At 43.6% G+C, this 20,544-nt stretch overlaps 2 protein-coding genes across 2 annotated transcripts; both read right to left on the bottom strand.

The window, feature by feature from the left end:
• Positions 1-1,215: 1,215 nt before the first annotated feature.
• On the bottom strand, positions 1,216-2,487 carry LOC117467046 (trace amine-associated receptor 13c-like). The gene is made up of 2 exons (XM_034110610.1): positions 2,315-2,487; positions 1,216-2,035 (listed from the first exon to the last, which is right to left on the bottom strand). Exons 1-2 carry the CDS (start codon positions 2,485-2,487, stop codon positions 1,216-1,218), a joined length of 993 nt encoding a protein of 330 aa, XP_033966501.1.
• Positions 2,488-19,032: 16,545 nt separating this feature from the next.
• On the bottom strand, positions 19,033-20,304 carry LOC117467034 (trace amine-associated receptor 13c-like). The gene is made up of 2 exons (XM_034110593.1): positions 20,132-20,304; positions 19,033-19,852 (listed from the first exon to the last, which is right to left on the bottom strand). Exons 1-2 carry the CDS (start codon positions 20,302-20,304, stop codon positions 19,033-19,035), a joined length of 993 nt encoding a protein of 330 aa, XP_033966484.1.
• Between the last annotated feature and the right edge of the window lie 240 nt (positions 20,305-20,544).

Below are 20,544 nucleotides of genomic sequence, written 5' to 3'. Positions count from 1 at the left end.
GTTACAGTTACATAGCAGTGAATATAAACAGACTGATTAATGTGAATATTACTGTAAACTAACCTGTGTAAAAGTTTCTCGAATAAATGTAATTTTTTTGGTGGAAGAAGCATGTATCATTTTTTTACCCTGCCCCTCAAAGAATCGGAATTGAGAACCGTTAAGGCCCTGTCACACTGTCCCGAAATTGACACCCGATGGACACACGAATATGGAATTGTGAATTTCGCACGAAGATGGCCCCGAACCACACACGAAGGCAACATTTACATTACATTTAAGACATACAACTGCAATGAAAGTACCAAAAACAATTATGTTACAGTACTATGATACTGTACTGATATCTTCAGACTTTGTTCTTTACTTTATCCGTCTTTATATGTAGAAAATATTACGTTTTCTCCGTAATGTTGTTTCCATAACAACAACAATTTCCTGTCAACTGTCTATTTACATAATATATTTACATGATTTTGTTGTGCAATAAAACAACCAGATGGACACACGATAAAGGAAATGTTCAAATTCGGCTGTGATCGTAGCAACATCGGGCCATTCGTGAGGGCATCTTAAGCCTTCGTATGACCGCCGGCGGAGTTTCTCAGGCTCCGGCAGCAACTTCGTGAGCGGAGGCAAAATCTTTGGCATGCCAAAAAATTGCCGAAGGACCTTGCGAAGGTTCATTTTCGTGTTGAATTCGTGTGTCAATTTTGCCCTTCGTAAGGCCATCGTGAGGGCATCTTGTTATCCTCGGTGCCATCGGGCATTCGCCCCGATCAGAGTGAATTTGAATGCACCGATGATAACACGAAGATGACACGATTTGACAAGATGCCCTCACGAGTGCCTTACGAAGTTGCCGCTCACGAAGTTGCTGCCGGAGCCTGAGAAACTCCACCGGCGGTCATACGATGGCTTAGATGCCCTCACAAATGGCCCGATGTTGCTACGATCACAGCCGAATTTGAACATTTCCTTTATCGAGATTTATTTTTGTTCTTGTTATATTGTATCGTCAGTGTGTTGGAGAACCAAATCTGTTATGTGTCAGTAAAACCTTCTCTCCTTTGTCTCTCTCTCACACACACACACACACACACACACACACACACACACACACACACACACACACACACACACACACACACACACACACACACACACACACACACACACACACACACACACACACACACACAGGCACACGCGTCATTACAGTATTTTAGAATCACACGAGTAAGACTGAAGTATCTTAAGGGTAACAATGAGCTTGATAGATTTTCTAAACCATGGGTATAACGAGGCATAAATCAATGGGTTCAGACAGGAGTTAAAATACAGCAACCATATTACAATGAGTGAGGTTGAACTACTATTTTCAATATCTTCACCGATAAGGGATGGAGTGTAATATGGAAAAAAACATATTAGAAACACAAGGACAACAACACCAAGAGTCCTGGCTGCTTTCATCTCAGATTTCTTAGCAGTTGCACCAACTGAACGTTGCATAGTGACAGCGATAACATGAGATCGCATGGCTCGAGCCTGAGACACAGCCACCACAAACACTCTGATATACAGAACTATGATAACAGTAATGGGGGCAATAAACGTAACAACTAAGTCAACAGCTCCTGTGATATTGTCAATGACAATTACACACTCTCCATGGCAAGAATTATGTGAATCAGGTTGTCTTAGAAAGTACTTTAAAATTAGACAATTATAGATAACAGAGCAAATCCAACAAAGACAGATGCAGATTTTTGTTCTGTTGAGAGTTACTCTGGTGGTGTAATGTAGAGGGTCACAAATAGCAAAATAACGATCAATGGATATGAGCACCATGTTTCCAACCGTAGAAGAGGTAATGATAAAATTAACAATATTATACAGAGCACACGTCAGGTCACCCAAGTACCAGCAAGCCTCTGTTAAAAGGATTGTAACAGGCATCAAAATTAGGCCCACAAGGAAGTCTGAGACAGCCAGGGAGAGGATGAGGAGGTTAGTGGGGGTGTGGAGCTGCCTGGAAAGGAAGAATATCATCATAAATACAATTATCAACAATAGCTTGTAACAACAAACAGCAGTAAAACACAAAAAAAGGCATTTGAATGGATATGCATTTGTTGTTGAGTGTCTGCTTTAACTATTTTGTCACACAACGTCAGGTTTGAATATGTGATCATTTAAAACAGCACAACTATTATCTGAAACATTCATTAAAAGGAATATATGCGTTGCTAAATCATGTTAATTTGCAATCATGAACATATACAAGCTTAAGCTGAAAGTTTGTCTGTGCCTGAAGTGGGAGATAGAGATGATGACCAGCAGGTTGAGAGCTGCAGTGATCAGAGCGATGAAGGACTGCAGGATGTAAGCGAGCAGGACATCTGCCTGAGCTGGCGTAGGCTTCCTGCAGGAGTTGTTGAAGAGTTTTGGAAAGCAGAGTTCATCCATTTGGGAAGTCTCCATCTTTAGAGAGACGTGTTGAGAAGCTGCTGTGTTCTGGCAAAGCTCAACGTTGATATATCTCTTCTCATCCGTCCTGCCCCTACTGTTACTTTCTCTGTAGCTAAGACTGAAATCCCTAAGCTCTACTTTGTTTCCTGCAGTCATCTTCATCTCAGTCTTCATCACTTCCATACAACTTATTTTTTTCGTAATTCCCGGCATTGAGATCATCTTATTTTATTATGGTGCCCACTTTTTCCAAGTCATCAAGAGTGGTTTTACAGTGTAAAGAATCTTAAAAGATTATCATTTTTCGTGAAGTATTGAAACCAAGTGGGCCATGCTGATAAGTTACATTGTGGGAGTGGCTCCTCAGAGTTATGGTCAAAGGATCAATGAAGCCAACTTGCTTCTCGACAATGGATTAGGTCATTTAGCCTTTTGGGCCTGGTTGTTCCAGGGTTATTTTGAAACAAAAACGACATAAAGGCAAGAGATTGGGAAGGCCAATGAGAGTGACTGTTGGTTCGTCTCAAGAAAGGTCTGGCAGCCCCCAGATGACTCAGGAAAGGGACACATGGTTTCAGAGTGTTCAGCTCAGGAGGAGAGCTGCTGATATCCTGATACTGTCAGGCACTTTGAAGGGCTCCCAAACACATCCAAAATGTTGTCGATGGATAATGAAAAGTTGGAAGATTATAGGGAAGCTTTACCCATATCCCAATATCACAGCGCCAGGTATGGATGAGATTTGCCCAGCAATATTAAAGGCTCTAGACATTGTTCAGGTTTCTGGCAGACATGTCTCTTCAATCTTGAGTGATGGTCAAGGGCTAACTCCTCTTTTATATCAAGGTATCATGTTGCTCAACCACCCAGGAAAAGCTTATGCCAAGGTACTCAAAGGAAGATCTGACCAATTGTGTTGAACATCTTGCTATCGTGCTTAGCTGTCCCCCTTTGTTAGAAGCATCATTATACTTCCTGTACATAGTAAAACCATTTAATTCTGAAAGGAAGAATGAATTCCTGACTTTTCACATGGAATTCACAAATTATGGTAAACATTTGCATCTTACAATATGTGTTTTCTCCATTCCTTTAGCTTTTACATTAACAAACACAGAAACACACCAGAGATGGGGACTCGAGTCGCACTTAAGTCGCACACACAGAGACTTCAGACTTGACTTGGACTCGTGACCAAAAGACTTCAGACTCGACTTGGACTCGTGTGTTGGGACTCGTGATCAATCATTGTGTTTTCTATTTTTGGCGTATTAAAGGTGGGGTAGGTACATTTGAGAGAAACCGGCTCGAGATCGCTAGAATTTGAAAATACACAACCGGAGATAATCTGCTAGAGGCTGCTAATTCCTTATAGAGCCCGCCTCCTCCAACACACACGAACGCGCACATGACCAATGAGGGCACGAGATAAGTTTGTGCCCAGATGGAAGGCTGACAGGCAGGTAGGCCATCCAGTTACTTTAGCCGGGCTCATTACGCAGACGTGCGCGCCTCTGTTACTACCTCGTAGTAACACAATGGCAACCGGCGGCACACCTGCGGCTGTACCGCTTGTAATTAGGTTGAACTACAAAAACTTCGAACAAAACGCCGGCGGCACCAACAAAAGGAGCGCACACTGCAAAGTCTGCAATATAAAAATCAAGGATGCTGGCGCAACAACGTCAAATTTCATCAGGCACTTGAAAAGTCACCCGGAGAGGTCAGTCACATTAACGCATATGGACGGTTAGCAAACATGTTTAGCTCAGCATCAGCTATGTAATGTTAACTTAGCTTGCTACTAGCTTTGTAACTGAATATTTGAAAAGATTAGTGAATTGCTTGTCACACTTGTTTGAGTTGAGTGGCGTTGACATCCAACTCTTGACATGACATAAAAAAGGTCGGTAACGTTAATCATTACCCGCTTTTAAGTACTTTTAACAGTTTCCCTGCGGGGAATTAATAAAGTATTTGTGATACTGATTTCTGATTCTTAAGTGTTTTGCTTATAAGTTGTTTGCATTTAGCTAAAGTGTGATGTTTTTCCTCATATTGCATTGCAATAGCATGTTTAAAGTGATCATATAACAAACAACTAATCAGTACTGATACTGTATGCTAATAGATATAGGAGTGATAATAACACAGTAAATGTTTTGAATTTCTTAGATAGAGCTGTGCAGTATTCTTAACAGACTGGATAGCAGCAGACAATAGAAGGCTTATTACAACCAGAAGAGACATGAGACTTTTATTTTTTTAGAGACTTGAGACTTGACTTGGACTCGTGACCAAAGACTTGAGACTTGATCAAGTCTCACCCCACAAAGACTTGAGACTTGACTTGGACTCGTGACCAAAGACTTGAGACTTGACTTGGACTTGCAAAAAAAGACTTGTGAACATCTCTGACACACACACACACACACACACACACACACACACACACACACACACACACACACACACACACACACACACACACACACACACACACACACACACACACACACACACACACACACAGCGAGCAGCATAGGACAGACAGGGCCCCGAGTAGAGGGCTCCACCTATGCTTATATGACTAGGGTTACAATACGTAATCCACTTTATATCCCACACAGGCTCCGGCCTCTACTGGACTCTATGGGTACAGTGGGTGGAGCCCTGATGCCTAAACGCCCTGTCGTCCAACAACATCGAGTCACCACACTGCCCCTGACCGGCTTTTGGTTAACAGCCACTGCACCGCAACCTCCTCTCCTCCGGTTGTGACCGGGGAGAAGTGGGGGCCGTAGTTTACCTGGCTGGTAGGGCACACCTCGTGAATAGTGTGCCTGGAAAACAGTGAAGAAGGCTCTCCCTGTCCCCTAGCCCAGTATGGGGCTCACTGTGCACCATATTTCCCTGGTCCCTAAGGAGCATGGGAACACATAAGTGCACTATGTCCAGGGGGGGTACACAGTTCCTACAGCCCCTCAACAGTCCTGTGTTGCCTCAGCAAGCACAGATGATGAGAAGGAGCCAGACATGTCCAAGAGATAAAAATGATAAAGCCGATAATAACCTTATGAAGGGACCAAGACGCCACCGTACATATGTCCTCCACACTCACTGTGTTAAATAAGGCTGTTGACACAGCCATACCCCGTGTAGAGTGTGCACGGACAGAGCCATCCTGCCAGGCGTTCCTTGGACAGAGCTTTACCGGCCACGTCGCCCCCAAAAGCACACAAACAGTTGTTCAGTGCGCCTAGTGGCAGCCGTGCCACTAGGTGTTCATCTGCCTCCTGAGACATCGCCCCCCAGAACTGAGGAATCGGCCAGGGCTGGCCCACCATCATCTGTGTCACCTCTGCGAACCACGACGCCAAGCGGCGGTCTGGGGCCACTAGGATGACTGACAGACGCTCTTGTCTCACCCTCTCCAGGAGGAGACATGACATGAGGTCGGCCCCCCTGTTCTCCAGTCCCGGGATGTGGAGGGCCCTCAGAGATAACACAATCTCTGAAGCCCACTGTGGTCAACAAGGCGGCGGAGCGGACCCCGCCTGCCTGTTGATGTACGCCACTGTGGGGCTGTTGTCACTCCTCACCAGCACATGTTTGCCCTGTATTAAGGGTTTGAAATGCTGGAGGACTAACACCACTACCCGCAGCTCCAGAAGGTTGCTGTGCCATGTCTCCGTTAGAGACCAGCGACCCCCTATAGCTCTCCCTAGGCAGTTCCCCCCCAACCTGTCATGGATGCGTCTGTGAACACCGTGACATAGGAGGTTAACCGCCCCAGGGGAATTCCCTCTGGTTAAGTTACTGATAAGTCACGTGTTTCCTGCTTGGGAAACTAAATAATAAAAATAAACTGCCCAGTATGAACACCTTATAGCCCTTATTAGATTCATAAGGTCCTTAACCTTAAGCCCGATTGCCGGCGGGGGCAATCGGGCAGAACGACCGAACCAAATATGGACCCAGCTGTTTTCAACAAGCCATGGTTGAGGAGCTCGTTGCCTGAATGGCTAGGACTGTTTTCGGGCAGCCCCGAGTGCCAGCCTTCAGCCTCGGACCCTTTCTTGGAGTCCACATGGATGATGCTATGCGACTAGCCATGTTTAGGAAATCAAACACAGCTGTCCAATGAGGGCTACAGGATAATAATAATAATAATATATAATATTTTTATAGCGCCTTTCAGGAAACCCAAGCTCGCTTTACAAGTCGGGTAGGGGGGAGGGAGTAGGGGAAAAAAGGCAGACAGGTTAAGGGGGTGGGGGGGGGGAAGTAGCGGAAAAATAAACCTATTAAACTAACTATACAGTGGGGAAAGCCTTGGTAAAAAGGTGTGTTTTGAGGGCTTTTTTGAAAATGTCCATGGTTGGGGCGCTGCGGATTTCGGGGGGGAGAGAGTTCCAGAGGGTGGATGCCACACTGAAGGCTCTGTCACCAAAAGTCCGCAACCTGGTGCGGGGGGTGGAGAGGAGATCCTGTCCAGATGATCTTAGCTTCCGGGATGGAGTGTGGTAGCGGAGAAGGTCAGACAGGTATTGGGGGGCGAGGGCATGGAGGGATTTGTAAGTCAGAAGAAGGAGTTTATAGGTGATACGGTGCTTGACTGGGAGCCAGTGGAGGTGGATCAGGGTGGGGGTGATGTGCTGCCAGGGCTTGGTGTGAGTGAGCACCCTGGCAGCCGAGTTCTGCACATACAGATGTAGCACTCCAGATCAGACTCAAAAGGGTGTGTCCCAGTCAAAAGCCCAGCGGATGCCAGTGGCTGGGGGTGTTGCCAAATTGCTAGAGGGCGTTGCCCAATTTCCCCATTTGTTCAATTACAGGATTTAACCATGAGATGGCGCTTCATTCACAAAATACACAATGGGTGTTGTAGAAACATCAATATTTTAGATCAAATAAAGTATATAGTTTGCTTTATGCAGTATATTTCCTGTAATATTGTACAGTAGATTGAAGTAAATCAACTTATACATTAAGATAAGATAAGATGGACCTTTATTAATCCCGTGGGGAAATTCAGTAGTTCAAACAGCAACAGGGTGAGAGTGAAAAACAGGACAGCACAGATTCACACAGATTAATAAAATCAAAAATAAGATGAGCGATAAAAAATAATAATAATAATGAGAAACTATGAAATAAGAAATGAATAAAACTAAAATGTAATTATCATATCATATATTATAATGTATTGTATTATTAAGTAATATCATACATTAACCCCATTATAGCAGATGCCACATTAAATGGATGAACACATGTATGCATCAATAATTACAACAGAGTATTTCTAAATACAAGTTGTAAAAATACTTATATGTATTTAATATTAACCCTTTGGAGTCGACCGTCACGCCGGCGTGATCAGATCACATGACCTGTTCAAGCCGGTGCCGCATAAAAACAACAGTCCGGACAACATTGCCGTGTGTTTCTGTCGAAAGTGCTGGCTTGAAACTACTGTATATCCCAGTCTTTGATTCATGCAAAAAGACCCAGTAAACACGGAGATACGGTGATATAAAGTTAATACATTTCAAAAGTATGAAATATGGAAGCACATATTTGAATATCTTCGCCATATTTGATCATTTTACGAAACGGAAAATACTGGAAACTGTAGATCCTGCTCAACAGGATGTATATGTGTATTTCTGTCGAAAGTACTGGCTCGAAACTATATGCCAGTCTTTGTTTCATGCAAAAATACCCAATAAACACGGACATACGATGATATAAAGTTAATACAGATATATTTCAGAAGTATGAATAATGGAAGCACATATTTTAATATTTTCGCCGTATTTTATCATTTTACGAAACGGAAAATACTGGAAACTGTAGATTCTGCTCAACAGGATGTATTTACCAGGAAGGGGTGAGGGAATCAGGTAAACGGAGTGATACGAAACGAGACGAAAAGAGACGAAGAGGGACGGCGGGAACCGAAGAGAGACGGCGGGAAATGGAGAGAGACGAAGATATACGAAGACAGGCTGCGGGAGACGAAGAGAGGCTGCGGGAGACTGCGATTGAAGTAAAGTGACAAACAAACATTGAAAATGTAGATATAGTTAGATATATTTAGAGTTTTGAAGACTCAACTATGATGAAGAGAACTCTGAACGTGAGTCAAGCTTTAAGCTTGTTTTTTGACATGGAGGAGGAGGAATCTGTGATGTTGCCCTCTGTGTCGTAGTTGACAGAAACCGCTTTGAAGCGTGGCACAGATAAAGACAGAAAAAACAGATTTGTGTACATAATGTGTATATATATATATATTTGTATTATATTTATAATAACACTTTTGCCTTATCAGAATGAAATCCCATGCTACCTCAATCAAACTTTCACATTATCATAGTCACATCCCATGTATATATTTCCAGCTTTTAAATGGTTTCGTTGTGTATGTTTGTGTTGTGAAAAATCAAATCATTTTCAAAATCTGTTTTTACATATATGTTGTGATTTTGGGTCCAAAATGTTCATATAGTAGAAGATCACCTACATCCAAACGAAATAAATATAATTAATTATGATGAATACGTTAAGTCTTGTTCATTGTTTTTCACTTTTATTAAATGTTTGATATTTCTCTCTCTGTGTGCGGGGGATCACAGGAGGGGGGAGAGCTGTGGAATGTGACTCCACACATTCCGATGGCCAATTAGTTTTAAACAAAGGGTCCCCAACATACATATGAAACATGGGGGGGTTGGGGCTGGAGAACGGTATGGTCCTACCGTTTTCATACTTTATATATCTTAGCATATTCATACACACTGTTCATACTGCTCACAGGCTGATATCTAGTGTATTCATACCCCTCACTGTTTATTCATCATTCAATTAATTATATATTTTATTCTGTAGATTGTGAACATTACTTTTCACTTTACTGCTTGTTGCTCCTGGTTAGAAGCTAAACTGCATTTCGTTGTCTCAGTATCGGCGGTCACTCCTGATGAACCCACCAGGGCTGTTTCCTCAGAACGAGAGGAACGTTTTTACCAGGACAGCTTTTTTAAGGGACAGCATCGCCCTGAGATCTATGCTGCTAATATGTTCATGGCCATAACGCCATTTGTAACATATGGGAGAATGGTGAAAATAACCAACTGGACTGGGACCAATGGAAAAATGCCTCTTCCCCTCAATGTGAAGCAACAGATTGAGTCTTATGTTTCCAATCGGTTCCCAAATCTGAACATTGACCAGTGGCATAAGATCAGGAGCCGGGTAAACGAGAGACTGAGGAGCCCCAGAAAAACAGATCCCGAAATCGCTCGTCCTGGTTTCCGCAGCAGATAGGCCTACAGCATGTGTCTGTTACTGTATGTCAGTTATTTTTAAATAAAATGGTGAAAACTGAACTTGAAAATTGTTTCCTCTTTTTATTTTCGGGATGGGGAGACGTGTGTGATTACAAATTCATTCGCAGAAATGTAAAGTGATCTAACTAAGTTCTATTCATATTCTTGACGGGAAGAGCCGTGTAAATGGGTGGCCATATGCATTTGAAAAGCAATATAAAGCACACAGTTATTATGCAATAGGCTATAAAAGCACCACCGATTACCTTTCTCCAATTCAAACTCTTGACGGGAAAAAAGGAAGGTGTAAATGGTTGGGCTATACTGTACTGTATACATACAAAGGCCATTCAATAGACGTGCAATATATAGTATTCGTTTATTAGAGTCGGCTTGACTCGGTTTGCATTCATAAAGAATGCACAAATGTGTCGTTTATTAGTCCCCGAGGGGAAATGGGTAGCAGCACATCACAGAGGCATTTAAAAAGTGAAGAACATTCAAGTTAAACAATACTAAGTAAACAATTAACACAGTACATTATGTGGATTAAATCACATTTATTTCGTTAAAAATAAACGAAATGACTTGGTTTGCATTCATAAAGAATGCACAAACGTGTTTAATCGTTCATGTCAGATATGTAGGCCTACTAAGTAAATAGCCTTCATTAGTTCCTGCTCAAGATTAGATTCAACTTTATTGTTATTGCACAGATTACAGGTACTGAGACAACGAAATGCAGTTTAGCTTCTAACCAGGTGCAACAAGCAGTAAAGTGAAAAGTAATGTTCACAATCTACAGAATAAAATATATAATGAATTGAATGATGAATAAACAGTGAGGGGTATGAATACACTAGATATCAGCCTGTGAGCAGTATGCACAGTGTGTGTTAATCGTTAATGTCAGATATGTACTAAGTAAATAGCCTACATTAATTTCATGATGGATTAAACCACATTTATTTCGTTAAAAATAAACAAAATGATTAAATGCAGGGTGAATTGCCCTAATGTGGAACATTTTTGCATTTCAGACTTCGGGAATATATTGCGACATGAAGCCGATACAATAAATCAAAATCCAGTAACATTCTGAAATCCCCAGGATGTGTCCTAATCAAACCAAAAGAGAACATGCAGATATTAAACTCATACAATAAATGGTAGACATATTAGTACTCTTAGTGCCAAGTTGTCTCAGACAATCTGTTTTCCTAATGTGGGACAGTTCTGTGCAAAATGTGGGACACTGAAAAGTCTATATTAAAAAGCCTCAGTCACCTTCATTCATGTAATAAAAAAATCTCAGGCCAGTAACACTCAAAGCTACAGTAAATGTGCAATACCATGCTATGTTACTATTTATAATGTTATTGTTGTTACAACAGAAGATGTTTTTATTTAAATTGAAGTTAAATGCATCAATCTGGTGCACTGAGGGCAACATTAGTAGATTTGTGGATACGGCTCTCAACACTCATATGAAACAGAACTGTTCTTACAATGTGTGTTGGAAGGTATTAAATTACTATGCATATGTTATTGTGTAAACACACAGCTGATCACCTGAGAGCTGCCGTTTCATTCAGAGCGTTTAAAAAAAACGACGGTCTGATTTCAACAACTCAATGTGTGATTATTATAGCAGTAATATTAGACACTAATAATACAGTAAACTATGAACACTGTACATATTATTGTTTGCCCGTGGGATTAGGATGATCGGTAGAGAGCCGCTGCGTCGGATGTGATATAAAAACAAAGCGATTATTGTCGTTGTTGTAAACTCACGTGGATTAAATGTAGTGCATTCATTTCAACTCGCGAACATATGATACATTAAATGATCGCGAGGATCACGATCGAACATCGTTTGTTTGACCCTGGATGCATTTCCTGATCTAAAAACATAGCGATGGTTTTGTACTTACGCCAACGTGAATTAAACATTATTTTGTTAAATAAAAACATGGTGATGTTTAGTAAATGATTACATGTCTCTTACTTAAGCACAGAATGTGATCCTATCCGTGACATATATGGATCTTAACAAATATCCGCTATATCAGATCCCTGTAGATCAGCTGTTTATTTCACATGAGTTCCAGTGTGGCAGTTTTTCACGGCTCCCCCTGGTGGATCCATGATCCATTGCTGCTGGTTTCATTATAATTAAATGTATTTATCAAGGGGGCGTTTCAAATCCTGCGGGGGGGGGGTTTTCCTTTTCAGCAGGGGCCCACCCCGTGCCGATCACGGACCCGCCCGGGTAGGCGTCTGAAACGAAGCGCTACATCTGTACTGGAGCCTGTCCAGGGCTTTACTGGGAACCCCGAACAGGACTCCGTTGCAGTAATCCAACCGGGAGGAGACAAATGCATGAATGAGGGTCTCGACCACGGAATCAGAGAGTGATGGTCGTAGACGGGAGATGTTCCTGAGGTGATAGAAGGCAGACTTAGTGACGGATTTGATGTGTGACTGAAATGAGAGAGTGGAGTCAAGGATGACACCCAGCTTACGGACTTCGGGAGACGGGGAGATGGAACAGCCGTCAATGTGGAGGAGGAGATCCCCAACCTTCCGGAGCAGTGCTTTGGGGGCCACAACCATGAGCTCAGTCTTCTTACTGTTGAGTTTGAGTAGATTTGCTGTCATCCAGGTTTTTATGGCATGGAGACAGTTGACCAAAGACTGTGGAGGGAGCTGGGCGGATGGTGAGGTGCTGATATAGAGCTGAGTGTCGTCAGCGTAGCAGTGGAAATTGAGACCGAATTGACGTATGATCTGGCCAAGGGGGAGCATGTAAATGGTGAAAAGTAGGGGACCAAGCACGGAGCCTTGGGGGACACCATGGTTGACTGGGGCCGAGGGGGAGGATGAGCCGCTGATTCTAACAAACTGAGACCTGGTTGATAGATAGGACTGAAACTATGACAGAGCTGTGCCAGTGATGCCAAGGTTGTCAGAGAGGCATTTCAGGAGGACTGTATGAGAAACTGTTACGATTATTGTGTTATGTCACGTTTTCTATGTCTTGGTTTGGGTGTTTTGCTGTTATCCCCGTCATGTTTTCCTCTTGGTATATTGTCTGGTCCTTTTCCCTGTGTTTTTCCTCCTGTCGTTAGTTTCCCTGGTGTGTCTAATTTCCTGATTGTTTTCACCTGTCACTCCTTGTGTGTCTCCTGTGCTCATCAGTGTCAGCCCCACCCCTGATTGTTCCCACCTGTGTCTAGTTACCCTGTGTTTAAATTCCCCTGTCTCCCAGTGTTCAGTGTCGGTTCGTCTTGTGTATTGGCTTGTCCTCGGTGAGTGTTCTGTCCTCTCTTTGTCAGTATAGCCTTGGAATAAAGGAATTATTTTCACGTTAATCTGCATTTGGGTCCTACCTGCTTCACACATCGTAACATTACGAACCGACCAAAGATGGACCCAGCGGATTCAGCTTTTTTGATGCCACAGGCGGCTGCTAAGAGAAGGAGGCGCAAAGCCGAGCTAGCAGCCATGCCTCCATGCTCCAGTACCGGCCCACGCAGCTTTGCGTCCATACTGGATTACCTGGCTTACACAGCCAGGGTCCAGGCTTCTGCTCCGGACCTTACAGCCAGGTTTCTGGCTTCAATTCCGGCCCCCGCAGCCATGTTTCCAGTCCCCTCTGGAGTCCCCTCTGGAGTCCCCTCTCCAGTCCCCTCTCGAGTTCCCTCTCCAGTCCCCTCTCGAGTCCCTTCTCGAGTCCCCCTTGGTTCCCCTCTCGAGTCTCCTCTCGAGTCTCCTCTCGAGTCCCCTCTCGAGTTCCCCCTTGGTTCCCCTCTCGAGTCTCCTCTCGAGTCTCCTCTCGGGTCCCTACTCCGGGTCCTGTCCCGTTGGAGGTCCCGCCGACTACTCTCCTGCCGGGGGTCCTGCCAACCCTTTGTCCTGTCCCGTTGGAGGTCCCGCCGTCTACTCTCCTGCCGGGGGTCCTGCCAGCTCCATGTCCTGTGCCGTTGGAGGTCCCGCAGACTACTCTTCTGCCGGGGGTCCTGCCAACCCTATGTCCGGTCTCGTTGGAGGTCCCGCCGTCTGCTCCCCTGCCGGGGGTCCTGCCAACCATATATCCCGTGCCGTTGGAGGTTCTACCGGGGGCCCTGCCAGCCCCATGTCCATCACCTGTCTCGCCGGGGTTCCTGCCAACTCATGGTCCACTTCCGTGGGGGATCCTGCCGAAGCCTGTCCGACCGGCTCCGGTTTCTGTCCGGCCGACACCGGGTCCTGCCCGGTCTCCGGAGCTGTCCCATCAGCGCTTTCCTGCCCGGCCTCCGGATCCAGTCCGGTCGACACCGGTTCCTGCCCGGCCTCCGGAGCTGTCCGGTCTTCGCCCTCGAGCCCGGCCCTCTGAGAGCCGGAGTCTTCACCCTCAATCCCGGCCCCCTGAGAGCCACGTCGTTCACCCTCGAACCCGGGCCCCTGAGAGTCACGTCCTTCGCTCTCGAGCCCGGCCCCCTGACTTTCCCGGCCGCGGTGGCCTTCGCCCCTCCATAACCTCCACCTTGGACTCTGTCTTGCCCCCGGGCCGTCCGCCCGAGTCCCCCTTCTCGGCTTCTACCTTGCCCCCGGGCCGTCCGCCCGAGATCCCTTCCGGGTCCTCCGCGGTGCTCCTGGGTTGTCAGCCCAAACCCGTCCTCCTGACCCCCTCCACCCACCCTGGTGGCCCTAGTTTTATGGGGGCCAGTGCAGAGAGGGGGGAGGGGGCGGGCACCAGGAGTTGTTGATGAATGGAGATCACCTTAGCCTGAAAAAAGTTGAGGAATTTGGAGCAGAGGTCAGGAGCTTCAGCAGTGTGCGTGGCAGGGAGGGGGCGGAGCTTACTGGTCCCATCCGGCAGATGGGAGCCAATAATTGATTGCGCACCTTGGAGGTGAAGTGCAGGCATATTGTCATTCAAGAGAGAATACGATTCGTAGTTCTTTTGGAAAACATGTTTTTATTTTAGCCTATTTACCTCGTTAACGTAAATAATACTCGTTAGATTGACACATGCATTATTTGTGATTAAAAATAATGGTTGTTGGTAATGTATTAACGACCCCCACAGATGCATGATTTCACTGCGTTCATGGGAGCTCAGACCCTCCTTATGGGAGCTCAGCTCCCATTGGCTCCCACATAACTTGAACCCTGGCCTGCCCTTCATGACAAAGGCCTTGGGGAAGTTGAAAAATATGTGGCTTCAGCTGAATACTTTGCCAATAATCTAACTTATTTGTATTTATTATATGTATTATGTTCAGTAGGTTGCTGTTAACAGCGTTCCAACTATCTGTTCTTCTACGCACAACATTCTTTATTCTTATTATTCCACCAGTTATTTTGCTGGTCTTCTTCTCCCACATTACACATCGCAGAAACTCAGTTCAAACATCAAAACGTTCAGCTCGGTCGGGAATCGATTGCTATTACTTTTCTCATTCATAACTTTCATAATTCCCAAGATATATCCCATAATTCATCACATTTTTAACCAACAAATCTAACTGTTCATTCATACTTTCACTCAGAAACCTCATTCCAACTTTAAAATGTTACACATCTTTCTGACATTATTCGTGCAACACAACTTTTAAATCTGATTCTTACTTTTAGAGATATTAAACATTGTTCAGACCTTGGTACAGAGGCCTTCTTCAGATTTGAACATGAACTAGAGTCCATGATGTCACAGCTAGAGTGTAGGAAATCTTGAAATTTGCCTTCATATTTTTTTTTAAAACTGCCATAATTCCCAAACCTTACATTCCTGAGACATAATTGTTCATGACAAACGTAGGAAAACATCTCGTAGCTTGAAAAATGACGAATAATTAAGCAGAAATAATTAAACAAAATGCCTCTGTCTTGAGGGCATGAAGTGACAAAAACGTGTCTCCATTAAAGCCCATTGTAATTTCAGGCTGATATTTCCTCATAGCAGCAGCTGCACACCTTTAGTTAATCTGACAAAAAGGCCACATTATTGACCCGAAAGTATACAAAAAGCACACTAAAAGTCCTTGAGATGCTTCACGCTTTGAAATGTCACCGATATCTGTTACGGTTCTTCAACAAAACGTTCACATATAAGAAGTTTATCTCTCATTCAGAACAATGGAAATCTCTGATTTCCGGACACCTCGTTAGCTCAAATATATACACCTGTGTCATGGAACATGATGATGTCATTGCTCCAACTGACATGCTCAGAGAAGCAGACTTCAGATAAAGGTTAATGGTCCTGCCCTCAACAGCTCTACGTCAATTATGGGGTGTCATCATATGACGTTTCCATGGAAACGCATCCCTCGACATAAAGGACGATGTCGCTATACTGTACATTAACTCCTATGCAAATGTTCAAAAAGTGCTCAAACTTCACATGTGTGCTAATAGTCCAGCCGTGAAGACATCTACGGGACAGTTTTGAGATTTCTTCAAATGCCGTTGCCATGGGAACACAATGCTCGCCATGAAACGCGGTTTTCTCATAACTTCAGTGAAAATGCTCCAAACGGCCCAAAACTTCACAGGTTTGGTAACGATGTAGCCATCAACGCATCTAAGCGTATTATGGGGTGTCATCAAATGCTGTTGCCATGGCGACAGACCACTCACCATGAAACACGATGTCGCTGTAAGTCCAATGGACACCGTCCAATAGTCCCCCAATCTTCACTTGTATATCACCGGTCCATGCCTCAACAGCTCTACACCAAATCTGAGATCTCACCATATGCCGTTTCCATGGAAACGCATCCCTCGCCATAAAACACGATGTCGCTATAACTAGGGTTGGCTACCGAGAACCGTGAATCATGTTCCAACATTTCGATTCCAACGGCATCATTTAGGAATGTGAATTTCGGTTCCGCTTTTCGATGCCTGAGGAAATGTTTCTCGCCGCTCTCTGTAGCCTACCCTACTGTATGACTGCGGCGGGGAGGGAAATGTAGCGTTGTACCTACACTTCCGACCTACAGTGTAACCTGAGACCAGGGCCGGCCTGTTGCACTGGCGTTATAGATGTTCGCCTAGGGCGCCAGATCTGTGGAAGCGCTGCGCTGACAGCTCTGGGAGGGAAACAAAAAGTTTTGACCGTTGGGACTCATCCTAATTTTCGGCCTTGATGTTACAACATTCATAATTAAGTAAATGTAACACCCTTTTCATCCCGGTTACACTTTTCATTTGCCCTGTACGATGGGCTCTGTAAGTGATGAAAATGGGGGATGTTGGCTTATCTGGCACCCGCAGCTCACAGCCAACGTGCGAGTGAGTCGGAGCGTGCGAGGGAGAAAGGGAGGGTGCACCGGTACGCGCTGTTGTTATTAGCATCTGGTGCTAGCGGCTCTAACGGATAGAAGAAGAAGATGTTTCTACAATGATGTGGAGGGAGAGTCCTCTCCAGTCAGACTGAGGTTGATAACTACACCTCAGTGAGGTAAAGAACTCCGAGTGTTTAGATAGTTCACTTTATTCTAAGTTATCTCAGTGGGTCTCAAACGTTTTGATCACAATTTATGTAAACACATATTTCCAAGGCAGATCCTTTATAATTATTGGGATAAAACAGGTTTGAAATCATTCCAATGTATACTATAGGACAGTAAACCAGACATATCGTTTTAAACTGGAGAGATAAAAACATATGCATAAATAAAATAGTAAAATAAGATATGAATGAACAACAAAAATATAATACGTTACATGTATTTGTTATTGGCTATGGTAGGTTATTGGTTATGTTCACATACTTATTTAATTATTAAAATGTAAACCGATCTTTTTCATATGGGTGTTTAGAGTTGTACCCCATAGATCTAGTCTCTAGTAATTCTGCTTAAAGTGAACCAGATTGAAGCATTTTACTTTAAAATGTTCAAACATTTCTTCCCGGTATGCCTGAGAAGGCAGATATGCTTGTTTTTCTCAACAAGAACTATTCTTTAAAAGTTGGACTGTTGCACTGTTGTAGCTTCAGTGGTTCTCAGGTTACAGTTACATAGCAGTGAATATAAACAGACTGATTAATGTGAATATTACTGTAAACTAACCTGTGTAAAAGTTTCTCGAATAAATGTAATTTTTTTGGTGGAAGAAGCATGTATCATTTTTTTACCCTGCCCCTCAAAGAATCGGAATTGAGAACCGTTAAGGCCCTGTCACACTGTCCCGAAATTGACACCCGATGGACACACGAATATGGAATTGTGAATTTCGCACGAAGATGGCCCCGAACCACACACGAAGGCAACATTTACATTACATTTAAGACATACAACTGCAATGAAAGTACCAAAAACAATTATGTTACAGTACTATGATACTGTACTGATATCTTCAGACTTTGTTCTTTACTTTATCCGTCTTTATATGTAGAAAATATTACGTTTTCTCCGTAATGTTGTTTCCATAACAACAACAATTTCCTGTCAACTGTCTATTTACATAATATATTTACATGATTTTGTTGTGCAATAAAACAACCAGATGGACACACGATAAAGGAAATGTTCAAATTCGGCTGTGATCGTAGCAACATCGGGCCATTCGTGAGGGCATCTTAAGCCTTCGTATGACCGCCGGCGGAGTTTCTCAGGCTCCGGCAGCAACTTCGTGAGCGGAGGCAAAATCTTTGGCATGCCAAAAAATTGCCGAAGGACCTTGCGAAGGTTCATTTTCGTGTTGAATTCGTGTGTCAATTTTGCCCTTCGTAAGGCCATCGTGAGGGCATCTTGTTATCCTCGGTGCCATCGGGCATTCGCCCCGATCAGAGTGAATTTGAATGCACCGATGATAACACGAAGATGACACGATTTGACAAGATGCCCTCACGAGTGCCTTACGAAGTTGCCGCTCACGAAGTTGCTGCCGGAGCCTGAGAAACTCCACCGGCGGTCATACGATGGCTTAGATGCCCTCACAAATGGCCCGATGTTGCTACGATCACAGCCGAATTTGAACATTTCCTTTATCGAGATTTATTTTTGTTCTTGTTATATTGTATCGTCAGTGTGTTGGAGAACCAAATCTGTTATGTGTCAGTAAAACCTTCTCTCCTTTGTCTCTCTCTCACACACACACACACACACACACACACACACACACACACACACACACACACACACACACACACACACACACACACACACACACACACACACACACACACACACACACACACACACACACACAGGCACACGCGTCATTACAGTATTTTAGAATCACACGAGTAAGACTGAAGTATCTTAAGGGTAACAATGAGCTTGATAGATTTTCTAAACCATGGGTATAACGAGGCATAAATCAATGGGTTCAGACAGGAGTTAAAATACAGCAACCATATTACAATGAGTGAGGTTGAACTACTATTTTCAATATCTTCACCGATAAGGGATGGAGTGTAATATGGAAAAAAACATATTAGAAACACAAGGACAACAACACCAAGAGTCCTGGCTGCTTTCATCTCAGATTTCTTAGCAGTTGCACCAACTGAACGTTGCATAGTGACAGCGATAACATGAGATCGCATGGCTCGAGCCTGAGACACAGCCACCACAAACACTCTGATATACAGAACTATGATAACAGTAATGGGGGCAATAAACGTAACAACTAAGTCAACAGCTCCTGTGATATTGTCAATGACAATTACACACTCTCCATGGCAAGAATTATGTGAATCAGGTTGTCTTAGAAAGTACTTTAAAATTAGACAATTATAGATAACAGAGCAAATCCAACAAAGACAGATGCAGATTTTTGTTCTGTTGAGAGTTACTCTGGTGGTGTAATGTAGAGGGTCACAAATAGCAAAATAACGATCAATGGATATGAGCACCATGTTTCCAACCGTAGAAGAGGTAATGATAAAATTAACAATATTATACAGAGCACACGTCAGGTCACCCAAGTACCAGCAAGCCTCTGTTAAAAGGATTGTAACAGGCATCAAAATTAGGCCCACAAGGAAGTCTGAGACAGCCAGGGAGAGGATGAGGAGGTTAGTGGGGGTGTGGAGCTGCCTGGAAAGGAAGAATATCATCATAAATACAATTATCAACAATAGCTTGTAACAACAAACAGCAGTAAAACACAAAAAAAGGCATTTGAATGGATATGCATTTGTTGTTGAGTGTCTGCTTTAACTATTTTGTCACACAACGTCAGGTTTGAATATGTGATCATTTAAAACAGCACAACTATTATCTGAAACATTCATTAAAAGGAATATATGCGTTGCTAAATCATGTTAATTTGCAATCATGAACATATACAAGCTTAAGCTGAAAGTTTGTCTGTGCCTGAAGTGGGAGATAGAGATGATGACCAGCAGGTTGAGAGCTGCAGTGATCAGAGCGATGAAGGACTGCAGGATGTAAGCGAGCAGGACATCTGCCTGAGCTGGCGTAGGCTTCCTGCAGGAGTTGTTGAAGAGTTTTGGAAAGCAGAGTTCATCCATTTGGGAAGTCTCCATCTTTAGAGAGACGTGTTGAGAAGCTGCTGTGTTCTGGCAAAGCTCAACGTTGATATATCTCTTCTCATCCGTCCTGCCCCTACTGTTACTTTCTCTGTAGCTAAGACTGAAATCCCTAAGCTCTACTTTGTTTCCTGCAGTCATCTTCATCTCAGTCTTCATCACTTCCATACAACTTATTTTTTTCGTAATTCCCGGCATTGAGATCATCTTATTTTATTATGGTGCCCACTTTTTCCA

The sequence above is a fragment of the Pseudochaenichthys georgianus genome, chromosome 21 (genome assembly GCF_902827115.2).
Source record: "Pseudochaenichthys georgianus chromosome 21, fPseGeo1.2, whole genome shotgun sequence".
Classification (NCBI taxonomy): Eukaryota; Metazoa; Chordata; class Actinopteri; order Perciformes; family Channichthyidae; genus Pseudochaenichthys; species Pseudochaenichthys georgianus.
Note: the sequence above shows the minus strand (reverse complement) of the source record. Positions and strands in the feature narration are given on the sequence as shown.

Coding starts and splice junctions, on each gene's coding strand:
- LOC117467034 (XM_034110593.1), bottom strand. CDS start 20,304: ATGGAGACTTCCCAAATGGATGAACTCTGCTTTCCAAAACTCTTCAAC. Junction 19,853..20,131: donor ATCTCTATCTCCCACTTCAG/GCACAGACAAAC, acceptor CTTCCTTTCCAG/GCAGCTCCACACCCCCACTA.
- LOC117467046 (XM_034110610.1), bottom strand. CDS start 2,487: ATGGAGACTTCCCAAATGGATGAACTCTGCTTTCCAAAACTCTTCAAC. Junction 2,036..2,314: donor ATCTCTATCTCCCACTTCAG/GCACAGACAAAC, acceptor CTTCCTTTCCAG/GCAGCTCCACACCCCCACTA.